At 44.8% G+C, this 14,961-nt stretch overlaps 1 protein-coding gene across 1 annotated transcript; it reads right to left on the reverse strand.

Annotated features, from left to right (window-relative positions):
- Window positions 1–947: 947 nt before the first annotated feature.
- Window positions 948–14,753, reverse strand: Dfd (homeotic protein deformed). The gene is made up of 2 exons (XM_033469279.2): window positions 12,888–14,753; window positions 948–4,254 (listed from the first exon to the last, which is right to left on the reverse strand). The coding sequence occupies exons 1-2, from the start codon at window positions 13,807–13,809 to the stop codon at window positions 3,560–3,562; spliced, it is 1,617 nt and encodes a 538-aa protein (XP_033325170.1). The 5' UTR covers window positions 13,810–14,753; the 3' UTR covers window positions 948–3,559.
- Window positions 14,754–14,961: the final 208 nt, after the last annotated feature.

Below are 14,961 nucleotides of genomic sequence, written 5' to 3' on the forward strand. Positions count from 1 at the left end.
CGGCGAGAAAATGAAGAGTTCGAAGAATTTTTCACGGAAGTAAGAATCGGCCGGGCTTTTTATTTTCATTAGCAGTGTCGAAGCCGCAGTTCGGTTTTATCGGCGCGACACGCAGTCACCATTATCTCGTTACTTCTTTCACGCATTTTCCAGCAATGGGCTATTCCTCTTTTCGAAGGGAAATGATTTATTATGCGGACTCTATAACCGGTAAATTTATGCACACAATTTTACATACGTAATAAGGATGAGATACTGTCAACGCCGCCAGGTAACAAGTTTACCTCGGCTGGCTATCGTTTGTTTCCTGCGCGGACGATGTGTCGCGTGAAAAACTGATAAAATGGCGCGAGCTGGCGAACCTACAGCACTCGTGAAATAACCGTTTATCGATTCATCAGGCAATCATCGATTCCCCAAAGAATCGGAGTCAACGGTATGCCTGTTCGCAGAATTTTCGATTCCTAAATTGAATTCTGTGGAAAAGGACGATGACTCTCACGAAGTTAACGCTAGATTTACGGAATCCGTCAGTATGACGGATCAATAAATTCTTAATTTACGATCATTCAGATTGCAAAGATACGTTTACGAGTTATTTATTCAATATATGTGTTGGTTGTTGCTAATGTTACAGTAACACTCGCTAAAAATCAGAATAAATGTTATTATTTTAGTGCTCCGTAAATCTAGTGTTATAGTCGACGAACGCCTAACCATTTAGGTTACTTGTAACACAAAATGTTTATAATAAAGTACTTTTCGATCCTAGGTTCCCTTCGTGACGATAAATTCCTACAAGCAAACTGGCACCGATTGGCTTAATAGGGAAATCATTCGATTCTATTTTAAAGCGAAAAGAGAATTCATCGCAATTAGAGGTTCGCGAAGTAGAAGGGCGCAAGTTGGATAGGTGGCTCCGTCGTCCAAGAAACACAGCGTTATCGTAAATTATGAAACATTTATTTATTGATTTATTTACTTCACGATTGTATTTGATCGATCATCACGATCAATATAAACATAAGCATCGGAGTGTGCCCAAATACGGTTCTTATCGTACAGGCTATATACATTATCGATAGGATATCAAGGAATATAATGTCACACTTAATAGAATGTTCTTGTAAACTCGTGCGCTGTTAGAACTCGCTAATTACACTATTATCTTTTTCTCACTCTCTCTTTCGTTCTCTATTTCTCAGCAACACAATCACACAAATTCCCTCGCATTCTTTAGAATGAACGTGTCGCATAATTCTTAGTATCTCTACGTTTCCCTATAATATAATCTGATAAACATCGTTTTGGTATATCGTCACAGCGGCTCTGTGCATTTCGTCGTTTGATTGCTACTCGTCGCTCCATAGTACATACTTCCGGTCCGAGTCAGGTCGCTAGCCTAACCGCTATACACTAACTTGGTCGTTCTCCGCGTACGTTCTCGACAAAAATAGACGTCATCTCGTGGATTTTTGGGGGGCAGGCGATATTTACAGGGTGCTCGTGACGTGACCGATTCGTGGTAATCTCCGTGAACCGTAAGAGATCCGCGGCGCGGCCGACCATGACAGGAAGCTCTACTTTGCGCGGTCGGCTTCGATCGACTCGCGGTCGGTTTCGATCAACTCGCGGTCAGCTTCGATTCGACCGAACGATCGACACCGAACGCGAGAACAGAACATACGCCCGCGTAAAGAAACGTCTACGGTTTCTAATTCTAAGCTAATGCCAAACGTTCGCGATCTTGATTCCTGTCAAACGTCCCACGCCACACGTTCTCTCGTCGCTGCAGACCCTCGAAACCTTCGGCAGAGTCACCAGTATCCGTTAAATAAAGCACAATCGATAAGTCTTCCAACACTCGACACGTCGCACACTTAGGCAATAGCATACGAAGCACGGTTTAATCACAATAGCGATAAGACTTTCTTTACACGACTATATACACAATCAAGTGTCCCGGTGTATTTACAGTATTGTGGAACGATGCGTTCGTTCTCTCTTTTCCGTTCTAAAGTTGTCGCGTTGTCTGCGGGAATTGGTACTCGGCGGATCACAGCTTTCGATAGAATCAGTATCGTCCGCGTAGTTTCCGTAGTACAGTTTCTAATCATTTTCTATCAGCTGACTTCACGGTTCCGTGCTAATGCTTTTAATTCGTATCCGACAAGAAACTGCAACTAGAACTCCTGTCATTACGTGAACATCGTTTCTTTGTAGAGATCGAGTTGTTCAGTTTCCTGGATTCGATTCGGCAGTTTCTACGAATTCGTTAAAATGCGAAGGCTGTTACAACTTTGAATTAATCTGTGCAAATTAAATGTAACCACCGTGTTGGACTTCGTTCAGTATTCTCAATAAATCCTCGATAATTTTAAGTCCGTTAGGGATTCATAATAATCTGTAGACTTGATTCAGCGTTTCTGATAAATCCACAAAAGTCTAAAAGATTCGAATTATTGAACGAAAAGAATTATTATTTCATCGGGATCGTAACAGCAGAAAACATTTATTGAAAACTACAAATTCAATCAAATCCGACTTTTGATGAGCTGAACACTGTCGCCAACATTTTCCCTAAGTTCAGAAAAATCTGAGGCCTGCTGAAGCATCGAGCTAACCTATCTACGATCGGAAACGACCATTCTGCTCTGTCCAACATTTTCTTTAAAACCATCACGAATCTGAAGTCTGCTATCGATCTAAAATTCGCCGACCGAGTGAAACAGGAATAGAAAAATCAATTCGGACATACCAGATCTGAAGCCTCTCACAAATTCAGTCTCAGACCCGAAGGTGATCACTGCCCGAGTCATTCACACCGTCTCAATCGTTCCCCGCACTTCCTTCGCGCCGAGTCTCAAAGTCCACTTGAAAACACTCGACAGTCTTCAAGTTTGCCGCACGTTGTCAGTCTTCGAGCACCGAGAGGTCTTCTGGGGTCGGTCCCAGAAGTCGCAGCGACGGTCAGCGACTCGGAGACAACTGGAGCAAGTAGGTGCGGCACGATCGTTCGGGCGATTTCGACGAGCTTGCAAGGTCGTTCTTTCTGATCGTTTCCAATTTGCTTCAATTGCTGGAGGAAAGGCCAAGTTCCAATCGGGCTTTTGCAACATGATGTTTAAAGCTCGTCGAAACCAGCAAGCCGATACGAGTAATTGCCGTAATTTGCCTCGATCTAATCAAGCCTCGATCTAATTAAGCCTCGAGTGTCAGCCGGAAGAAACTGTGTCCGCCATCCCCAAGTATCCAGTCCACCTCTGGTCCAGCTCCAAGTTTACGTACCGATTCCTCGGAAGCTTCGAACCAATACCAACAGCTTCGTGATCTTTCAGTAGCTAAACCTAGCTGCTTCAAGACCGAAACGCAGGTCCAATGACTCCTATTCGAAGAGGACCCACGAACGATCTTCTCCGGCACAGTTCCACGAGACTTTGGTTCGCGAAATTGTTGCCCGTCCTCGATCTGCGATGTTGCAAGGTCCCTAGGAGGTGACGCTGAGGATCATAGGGTGGAAACTCTGGGTTCTATCGCAGTGCAGTCCCACGGACGGATGTTACAGCGCCGTGAGGCCATAATCGGACTTGATCGCCGGCGGCGGGATGGGAGCTGTGACCTGTGATAGTCCGGATGGACTGGTGGCCGGCGCGAGAGGGCTGATGCTTCCGGAGCCTATGTGGCCCAACGGTCCCCCCGCCGGGCCCTCCATCATCCCGCTCACATGGTGATGACTCAGCTGCGCCTGTAGATGGGCCAGGGGATGCGGGTGACCTTGGAAGCTCGGGTGCACCACGTTCGTATGCGGAAGAGCAGCGTTCACCGCGTGAACGTCGCCCATGTCCAATCCGACGTTCGAGTCCAGGCTGCTGTCGATGCCGCTCGACGGGGAATTGTTGTTGTTCTTCCTCTGGCTGTTGTTGTTTCCGGTCGGCAGCTTGGTCCTCGAGCCGGACGTCTTCGAGGACTTCGAGGCCGAGGCGGAGGACGACGACGACTGCCCGTTCGCGTTCTTCCTCCGCACGTTCTTCGTGTTCGGCAGCTTGTTGTCCTTCTTCCACTTCATGCGACGGTTTTGGAACCAGATCTTTATCTGCCGCTCGGACAACACCAGAGTATGGGCGATCTCGATCCGTCGCCGTCTCGTCAGGTACCTATTGTAATGGAATTCTTTCTCCAGCTCCAGGATCTGGTGCCTTGTGTACGCCGTGCGCTGGCGCTTCGGTTCCATGCCTGGCTGGTAGGAGCCGTTCGCTGGAAAACAGAAATTACGGGTGTTAATTCGGTCGTTGAACGACACGGACTTCGAACTTTGCGCGGCTGTGGTGAAAAGTCGTAGTAAATGCGTGTGAATCGTTTGAAATTCACGCAAGTTACGAAATTGATGCAATTTGAACAATTTGTGCACGTTATACGATTTATGCAAGTTGTACAATTTGTATAAGTTATACAGTTTATACAAGTTATACAATTTATACAAGTTATACAAATTATACAATTTACACAAGTTCTACAATTTACTCAATTGATACAATTTATACAAGTTATACGATTTATACAAATAATAAAATTGATGCAATTTACACAAGTTACGCAATTTATACAGCTTGTGTACAGTTTGGACAAATTATATAAATTATGTAAAACTTGTATAAATCACATAGAATGTGTTATGCAAGCAAATAAACAGTAAACGCAGAAGATACATTTACCAATACTGCTAGATTATTTTCAAATCATTATAAATGTTAACACCAAACTTATTAAGCACCGAAGATGTCTGGCATACAAGTCGAAATGTATTTAGACAAATTGCCACTTCTGTCATAATGTGTGCTTGACTTAAGAAATGCATTGAATCATTACCGTCGGCAAGACTCTTTATAATTTTAACGGTTTTAAAATGAAACATACGGGTAGACATGATAGATTTGGTGTTAAGAATGTAGATGTTGGAGAAAAATTTTGTGACAGTAAAATATATACTTAGTAGTTAGTAAAGGAAGTAATTCAGGCTTAATTGAAGACCCTTATTCCCGTGATCAGTGCGACTCGACAGTGGCGACGGAACCCGTCGCTTGAAAACTACCTCGCATCTGCTGCATACTACAATGCACAACGCCAAAGTCGCCGACTCTTTAAATTAACGCTTTGACTGCCGCAACAACAACCTCAGAAACTTTACAAAACTAGAGTATATTATTTAATGGAACTTTAATTGAAAAGTTAAGTTGCATACTATCAATTAACTTTCCGACATTCTTACGTTCCGTTGGTTCTAATAAAATCAGGAAGATATAATAGATTAGCTTGAAAATTACGAACAATTGACTGAGATTGTAACGAGCAGGCTCTTTATGCAAAATAAAAATTGTCCGAGACGATCTTAAGGAACAGATATTACATGAAAATAAATTGTTTCTTTTGATCATTCGTATAAGTTGAAAACAGTGTAACTGTAGTATCAAATTTTATCCACGTCTATGCAATTTTATAATTCAGCTACCAATTATTGCCATAAACCCAAACATATTCCATGCATCTCCAAATGAACGTCGTCGTTCGAATTCAATACAAAATCAGTATAAAATCAATATCAAATGAATATAAAATTAGTATAAAATCAGTATGAAATCAATATAAAATCAGCAATTGTACAAAAATATTATAAATAAAATAAAATATATAGAAACAATCGTACTTACAATTCGTAAAATATACAAGCTATTGTCTCGAACGTTTCAGCGAACGTTTCCCTAAAAAAACGAAGTATCATTCACTCCAATACATAATACATGGCTCGATAAAATCGATACGCGATTACGCGAAAGAAAACACATATGAATATGTATGAGGGCACTCCGTTCCAAAGATGTAGATCTATTTTTTTACATTGATTTATCAAAGCCTGCGAGCGTTCCCTGTCGAAGAAAACAGTTTTCCCGGCGTGCTCCCGCGAAGTACGTAACCGTTCTGACCTTGCGTGTTACTACAAAATGGCGCAATACGTGTCCGCGTTTGCTGGTAGCATCATTCGTCAATAATATCGCATAATTCCCTGTTTGGTATGCAAGAATCGGCCTTTTCGCTCATGTTTCCATTATTCTTATCTCGGCGTTGGCTCGCTCGTCTCGAATGCGCTCGGAGAAGCGTGAGTAGTTCGCAAACAACCCCGCGGATAATCTCTTGGGAACACCTGACGCCCCCTTCGCATTATTGCTCGCGTTTCCCTTGCAAACTTCTCCCAATAATTACACTCTGCTCAAACACTTCCGCCGAGGAACGGGGAAAAACGATTTAACAATTTCAGGAAACGAGAGCGCTAAAACTCGACATATTTTCCTGTTAGACTGCGGCCATTTCTGTACGAACATTCGCAGTGACATGAACTCGTGAACTCCGGGGAGTTTTTGAAATTTCTGAGAATTTTTAGAAATCTGTAATCCGTAGCTGGGAGTTCATAGAAAATGTTTGATAACAGCAATTTCAATCGTGAAGCAATTATTTATGGAAATGTGAGAATTGTTGAGAATTGTTGATGCGAAAATTCTTTCCTAAGACTATTACTATTTTATAAAATTATTTCTGTTTATTTAAGCTTGAGTTTACACCAGTAACTTCAAAGTTTTATCAAATTAAAGTATTTTATTCAATCAGATTAGCAAAGTATTAGAATTGATCCAAGAATTCTTTCCACGTAATTATTTAAGCTCCGTTTATACAGCATAATCGTCAAGAATGCTGATACCAACAACTTAAAAATTATATAAAAGTTAAGTATATTATTTAATCAGATTTTGTTTACAATTGAGGTAAGCTGTATGACACAAATTACTCTTTCAATATTCTCGCGTTTTTCGAATTCTTATAAAATGAAGAAGACACAATAAATTGCAAAAATTGATATTGAAATCTGAGGAAATAATTTCGTCACCCAAATACGGATAACGCAACGGTCAATTTCGAGGGAAGAGGATTCCCCGATTGAAGCAGCGGTCTCAGTTCATTTCACTGTCATTTCCTAACATCTCGCGACACGTTCTCCGCGGCCGAAAAATAATGAATCGCTCGCAAGCGCGCCAAATGGATTAGCATCCCGTCAGGTGGCTATCCAGCAGCGACAACCGGCCATTATTTTACGACCAGCTCCAGTGTCGATTCATTCGAACTAAACCGAGAACTCGCGTCGCGTCGTCTCGCCATCTGCGAGCGGCCGGCTAACGCGATCGCCGATTGTAACAGATAAAGAGACACGTCGCGTTCACCAACGCCGAGGCGACGCGACGCTCCCCCGAGAGAAATGTAATAATAATAACCGGCTCTACATTTCACATTCGGCGGACCAATGTTCCCCAAGGTCGATCCGTTCGATGCTTGTCGAACTTGAGCAAGGATTACGGGCAGACGTCTTTTCATGCCGGTCGCAAAAGTTCATGAAATGCCGCCTCGACTCTGCGAGAACCTGACTCTATGAAATTTTATCGAAACAGGAATACGATAAATGCGAGCTCAACTTTGCTCCTCGTATTCGATCATCCAGTCCTTTATTACTTATTCCACTTTGCAGGAAAACTACTGCTGTTTTATCTTTTCTATGCTTCTGCTATCTTTTCTATTTCTTCTATGCTTTTCTTTTATATTTTGAGCTTCTCTGGTTCGTCGATTTTTATGCTCAACGATTCGGCTCTTTATTTTGTATTCTATATTATTGGAGAATATAATGAACACGAAGAAGAAGATTATGATTGTCATTCAATCATTTTAAAGTACATACGATAGTTCCTTTCTGTTGTGGATTGTTGACTTTCATGCGAAGTAAAAATTGCCTGCATCAATTGCAAGAAATATAAATTAAGCAGCAAATTCTTTCTTCTCGATCGATAGCATTAACTGCTTCTATCAATATTTACTTAATTGATTTCCTTATTTGAATTGGATAGAGAATTAATGAACCCGATAAAAACAGTATTGTCCTTATTCAGTTGATTTCAGCACATAGTGGCATCGACGGGAATGAAATAGTTGATAATCTTGCGAAACGGATAACAAAGTCTCCGTCGAATTCAAAAACTCTTTACTGATCTGGCATATTTTCTGAAAACTCGTGCTCGCATAGCCACGACTGAATCCTTAGAAGAACAAGCGAAATTCACTGGTAAAAAATTCTTCCTGGCATCCTTGGTTCGGATAAACATAGCCTCCAGCAATCAATCATCATTGCGGATGTCCGGATGAAGATCTTGATCACATTATTTAGTAATGCCCAAAGTTTGATAATAATAGAGAAACTCTCGGCAAAGAGCTCATTAAAAAAGGTTACTATTCCCCTTATATCATAAGTAGTTTTCTTTACAAGCCTGAAATTTCCCCCTTATTATCCATTTTCAAATGTAAAAAGAAACCTACATTTGTACATGTAATTTATAGTACATAATAGCATGTAAATTATTGCATAGTACTTACTTTCTCGCTGCTGACCCATGCGGGGTTCTAGCAGCATAATAAATAAATGAAAAGAAGAAAATAAATTATTTCTTTCTTACCTTAATAGACTAACATTGTCTAAAATTATTTTAATCTTTATACTGTTCTAAATTTGAACGACTCAATCTTGCGTTAAGTGCATAAAATCCACAGTCTAGTTACCAGACTTTAACCCTTTCATAGACACTGGGAATTATGCTTCTCATCCATTTTTAGTGCGCATGTGGACATAGCCTTTCTATCAAATATTCTCAACATTGAGATGTGTTGTCATCTTGAAAATTCATATTGTGCCCATGAAAGGGTTAAGCTGCAAAATTTAAAGAAAAAGAATACATAAATTTAATTCAATATTTTCTTATACTATAACGCTATTGCTGAAACGTTCGTACACTATCGTTTTAACATATTACGTACTCTTACAACGATCGTAAAGATCCTCCCTATTCTAAAAAGTGCAAAAAGGACAAGATTTTTTAGCATAATATTCTCTTATACTGTAACGATTTTGCTGAAACGTTCGTACTATATCGTCTTTAATATATTACATACATTTACGACGATTGTAAGGATCATCCCTATTCGAAAAAGAGCAAAAAAGAGCAGACGTAAATTTAGTACAATAGTTTCTTATACTATAACGATTTGCTCTCTATTGTTTTCAATATATTACGCATACTTACAACGATCGTAAAGATTCTTCCTATTCTAAAAAGAGTAAAAACGAACATACGTAAATTTAGTGCAATTTAGTATTAAATTTAGTACTATAACGATTTTGATCAAACGTTTGCACTCTATCGTTTTCAATATATTCCATTCACTAGCTTCCACGGCAATCAACGATCTCAAACGCTGCTCCGCTACTTTCTTCGCAATCCCAGCAATAGCATCTCCAACGACGCCGAATAATTATTACCGTCACGTGAAATATAACAATAAATCCTCTCTCTGCTGGCCAGCACCTCGACCGACAGGATTTTGCGAGTCAGTCGCCCAGCACCGTGCAACTTCGATCGACCCTACCGTTTCGTCCCACTTACTACCGATCCCCGAAACGTCTCTAAACCAGCCGGTCACAATGGGCCGACTATTTCAGCAGTCGAGACGAGTCGCAGCGAGTCCGAAAGAGAGTTATCACGGTGACAATCGTGCCGGTGACAGAGACGGGAAGATTGGTGCGTCGATCCCCGAGTCCCTATCAAGCAACGTCAATCCCGGCGTGGCAGGCTAGAAGCGTTTCTTGGTGGTCCGGAGGATTCGATAGAGGAAACATGGGAGCGAGTTCAGTTTCGAATCTGTGCAGGCACATTCCATTCCATTCCAAAGCCGACCGTCGCCTGGTCCCTCCTAACAGCAGCGTCCGGTTGACCAGCCATCGACGGTCAAAGGGGAGAGATCGCCGTTCCCGGGCACGCATGCCAATGCCTCGCAGACGAGAGAGGATCGTAGAGAGACCAGCTATATCTACGGCCCGCCAAAAAATTAACTGCTGTATTGGCGAAGCGATGGGGCCGTCTCCGGGAAATTAGACTGGCTCCGGAGACAGAAAGTTTGGCAGCGGACGTCGGCCCGAACGAAACACGTCCGACGAGACGGTTGTACGCTGACAGGCATCATGCGCCCGCAAATGTGACAATTAGGGAGGATGGATGGAGTTTTGGGGATTGTTTTGTTCCTGGAATGCTAAACAAGCTGACTGGGCTTCGTTCGGCTGGTGCATGACCTCTTCGAGTTTTACCGAGAGCGATCTTAAGGCGGCGCGTACGTTTTCGTGTATTGTGTGTTTTATGTATCGTTGAGATATTGGGAAATTATAATATATCGTACTAAATTTTTCTACCGTGTTAGCACCGGAAATGTCTCTTAAAATCGTCCGTCACAATTGGTGGTTCGCACAATGATCGGTAGTTCATGTAGTTTGTAATTGAGTATTGGTTTTAGTAATCTACGGCGCGTGCTTTTTACTCGAGTTATCTTTATGACGTGCACAATCTATTATGACGTTGCTTTTAAGAGAACAAAATGGGTTGTGGTTGGATGTGTAGGTTGAGTGTATCGCTATCGACGATACAGTGTAGAGAAAAATAATAAATATTTAAGAAACAAACGAGACATTGGCAGAGAACAGGCACAAGCAACAAACGAGTAGTCAGACAAATTTCAAACGTCAAACGTTTCGACGAATCAAAACTTCGATGGCTAGGTTTAGATGTTCTTTTACATCACAAGCTAATCGTGCATTCTACAACAAATGTATAATTCAAAATAATGTAACTACAACGCTGCGGATTTCATGCATTTACGGCGAAACTGGCTAGATGAAATCGTGACAACGATGTGCGAAAGATGAGAACATTGTTGTACTGTTCCGAGTATATAATATCTAACTTCTGTTGCTTGAAGTCGACGCAGACAACTTGTATTTTGCGTAAAAATCTCATTCTTCGGATATTATTGTAAATTTAATGATCGCGGCTTTGTTTGTAGGCGAATAACAGTTGTTGCGAACAGAATAAAGCAACGTTGCAGCTGCGGAACAACGTTCTAAAAAGCTCGTTCCGCGGACAACAAGCCGCGTCTCTCTTTCACTGCGATTTTTTTGTTGCCTGGAAACATGAATTATGATATTCGGCTTTACGGCGATCCTTGTATCCCCGTGGAACGAGCCCGAAAGGAATAGTTGCAAGCTGGAATGAACAGCAGTTTCCCCCGGGTCAAAACCGAATAGAAATTTGAGGCTGCAAAGGCAGCCCAATTCTGAAGGATATTACGTTGCAAAAATTCCCTTTGAAGATTCATAATCCTTCTGCGAAACGCCTACCGTGCCTCGGAAGGCTCGATGCGCGCTCGACCGGCGCCATTTTTATCGACGCCCTCGCGGCGGAACACTTTTTCTGTCGCAATTCTAGATCGTCGATAAAAAATACCGCTGCTCCGGCAATTTTTTACTATTTTTAAGATATGCTAAAAGAAAGAACAACGAATTATTCAACATTTCTCCGGTAATCTAAATTCCGGTGGCCTCGGAGAGACTTTTAAAAAAGCATTCTCTCACGGGAATAAATTGCTTTTGCACAATCAATTCGTAACTTTGGGGCATTTATTTTTACTTGGGAAATTTGTTGATCGCGGTTCGAAGATCGTACTCCGATTTCAAAAGTAAATTGTGCCGCTTTCTACTTCAAATCCACAGCAAAATGACTAACCGAACGACAAAGACCGAACGAGGCATTGAATCGTAATGCAGCTTGTACATTTCGAAATGTGATATTAAAGAAAATCGCCGATAATATAATAATAAATAACGCCGACCGGAGAGCTGCGACTTCTTTTCGAACAACTTGATCTGTGAGAAATAGTGCTATGATCGCGGCGCGATTCGTCGGACCCTAAGTCCCGTTCCAGTACAAAGTGATCTTTCCTGGCGTGAAAGACTGTTTACCCGACCGAAAATAGACTGCTGGCAATTTGTTCGGATCGTGTATATTTCGAGTCGCTTTTCAAATTTCCTGTTTCTTTCGGTGTCACCGACGGGGACGCGAAGAATGACGGGGGAACGCTTTGAGCGTAACCGAACGCGGTGCAGGGAATCTCGCGCAGGTGATCGGAAGGTGCAACGATAAATTGCTGCTCATCAGTCTCCCGGCTTTTAGGTAATGTGTCACCTTGCAGCAGCAATGTATCAGTCTCGCAGGTTAGCATCGGAGTGATCCCAGCGATCTTTTCTCGTGCACCTTGCTGCCGCCTTTCAGATCGTTCGAGATATATTTCTGCTGTCAGGATCTCGTCGAAATCGGAAAGATTTCACTTTGATGCTCCTAGATCTCGTTCGGTGAACCGTGTTGTCATTACCCGAGTAAAAGCGAATGAAGAATACTAACGCGGGAAAGTAATTCGGACGTAATGAGGTACTTAAGAAGGTCTACTAGAGTAAATGAGCCTCGCTGCTCGTTAGGCAGGGTTCCGTCGGGCGGCAACATACTTATCTCCTTGCCTCGATTGCTAATCAGACACTTGTCCTAACCTTCTGCTAATTTCTCCACTATCTTAGAAGGCTAGTTTAATGCCGAAACTAATTTGTAGGCTAGTTAGCGCGCAGTGGGGGCCAACATGTGCTCAAAATGTATTTTTAACCAAGCTAGATTGACAAATGATTTCAATGCTGCACTCGTTGCAGTTCGATGCCAACTTCACCTGTTTCCTTGGAACAATTTTCCAGAGTTCGCCGCATCGGATCAAGAATGAGACTCGTTACACAAAATAAATACAGTCCCCGTTAATCGCAAGACGTGATAAAACGTTCGTTCGTTTCATCGAGTCAGTTAGCGCGAGATCCAAAGTTTCCCAAAGCCCTAACAAGACCTCGTGCAGCCCGCGATAATCGTAAAATCCCGACTCACCGACGCCGGCGACGTGGATCTTCTTCATCCACGGATAAATCACTCGGTCCCCGTTGTCCTCGTCGTCGTCCTCGTCCTCCATCATGCCGGGCGACCCGTCCATCATCTGATCGTCCTCCATGTCATCCTGATCGGAGCCGTCGTCCACGTGAAGCTGTTGCGACTGTTGCTGGTTCTGCGACTGTTGTTGCTGTTGCGCGTTCTGTATGTGCTGGGCCTGTTGCCCGGCCGTCGGTTGCTGTTGCAGTTCGGGCGAGTTGTCGCGGTGCAGCTGGCTGGAGCTGGCCGGGCTGCACGCGTTGCTGTCGTGCTGACTGGCCGGCTGATGATGCTGAAGACTGTCCGGCGGCGGCGGGGCCTGCACATGATTCTGCATGATACCGGGCGAGAGCGGCGTGGACCCGAGGACGGTGGACGCGGACACAGGTGGTTGCTGTTGGGGCTGTTGTTGCGACTGCATCGCGGATGGACAGGTGAGAGGAGGTTGCTGGGCCTCGGGAGGCATCGCCAGGGCGCCGACCGCGTGGTGATGCGGATGCAGGCTGGCATGGTGCACGGCGTGCACTTGGTGATGGGGATGATGGGGACCGTAGTAGCCGCCGTAGCCGGCGTAACCGCCATTCAGCTGAACCGCCGAAGAGGCGCCGTACGGGGTCGAGGCTGCCTGATGGTGGTGCTGATGGTAGCCGTATTGCAGCTGATGGGACTGAGGATGGTTCAGGTGGTGGCCGCCCCCGCTAGTCGGGAAGAAATCGGCGCCGGTCGACGGGATATAGTTGCTCTGACTATACTCCTCGCTGGGTGGGAACTTCGGGTCCACCATCACCGAGGTAGCAGCCAGGTGGTGCGCCCCCGCGGCCTGCTGGTGCTGGTGATGATGGTACCCGCCGCCGGCGGACGGATTCATCAGGAACGAACTCATCTCGCGGACGATCACTGTCCTCTTTTTTTTCCGGGCGAAACTAAGCGACAGACACTGTTGTCCTCTTTGGATCGGTCTCGAGTCAGTCCATGCTGACGATGTTCATCGTATCGGAAGCGCGCACACCGCACTGCACCCTGGCTGGCCCCTGGCCGACATCCCTCTCTCCCCTTTGGTTCTCCGCGTGCCCGGCACGGGGTGACTTTTTCCTCCCGACGGGGGAAAGGGTGCACGCCACGGGAAAAAGGAGACGAGAAGGGAAGAGAAGAGGAGAGAGGAGAAGAGAAGAGAAGAGAGAAGAGAGAAGAGAAAAGAGAGAGAGAGAGAGAGAGAGACCACGGAGAGACCAGCAGCGGACTCCCGGCGGACAGCTGCTTATCCTCTCCTCTCCTTCCGCCTTCCACTTTCGCGATCCTACGCGAACCTCCGCGGCCTCGTTCGGCTCCTTCCCGCCCACCGGGGCTCAATTACCATACCACGTGACCCCGGGCCGGACCAATCAGAGCCGACCGGAGCCCGCGACCATCATGGTTAGCGAGGCACGCATGCAACACGTGAGTGGCGCCGCGAGAACCACTGCGGCAGGTGCACCAACTTCTTTCTTCTCACCTGAGCGACCGTCAACTCTGCGCAACCGTTTTCTGCTAACTCTCGGATCTCCTCGGGTCCTTCGATCCGACACAAAAACCACTTCTCGATCGATTACTGACTCCCCACCGTTGTCCTTCGACGCACTATCCTGTCGAGAACCGCGGCCGAAGTTCGAAAACCTTGGCACCCTGTACCCCTGAGGACTCGCGCGGAGGTCACTCGGGAATGATTACTCGGATCCTTCGGTTTCGACGAAAAGTCACCGCGCACTGTAATTGCCGAGATGCACCGACGTACGGAATCGCGTCGACCGGCCAAGCTGTCAGAGAGCCATGAAAGTGAGCTCGTCCTGCCTCGGCAGAAACTCGTCTGGCAACTCCGGCCTGTTCCCAACTCCCTCCAGGTTCAACATCGCCTCCGAGCCGATACGGCTGAGCCGGGGACAGCCCCTCTCCTCGTCCTAGTCGGCATTCTGGCCCCCTCTCTTGGACCAGCCCCACCACGAACGATCACGAGACCAACCCCTGCCGCGGAAACCGTGGATCCCGTGCCCTTATGGGG

Source organism: Megalopta genalis, chromosome 5 (genome assembly GCF_051020955.1).
Source record: "Megalopta genalis isolate 19385.01 chromosome 5, iyMegGena1_principal, whole genome shotgun sequence".
Classification (NCBI taxonomy): domain Eukaryota; kingdom Metazoa; phylum Arthropoda; class Insecta; order Hymenoptera; family Halictidae; genus Megalopta; species Megalopta genalis.

Coding starts and splice junctions, on each gene's coding strand:
- Dfd (XM_033469279.2), bottom strand. CDS start 13,809: ATGAGTTCGTTCCTGATGAATCCGTCCGCCGGCGGCGGGTACCATCAT. Junction 4,255..12,887: donor GATCCACGTCGCCGGCGTCG/GTGAGTCGGGAT, acceptor TCTGTTTTCCAG/CGAACGGCTCCTACCAGCCA.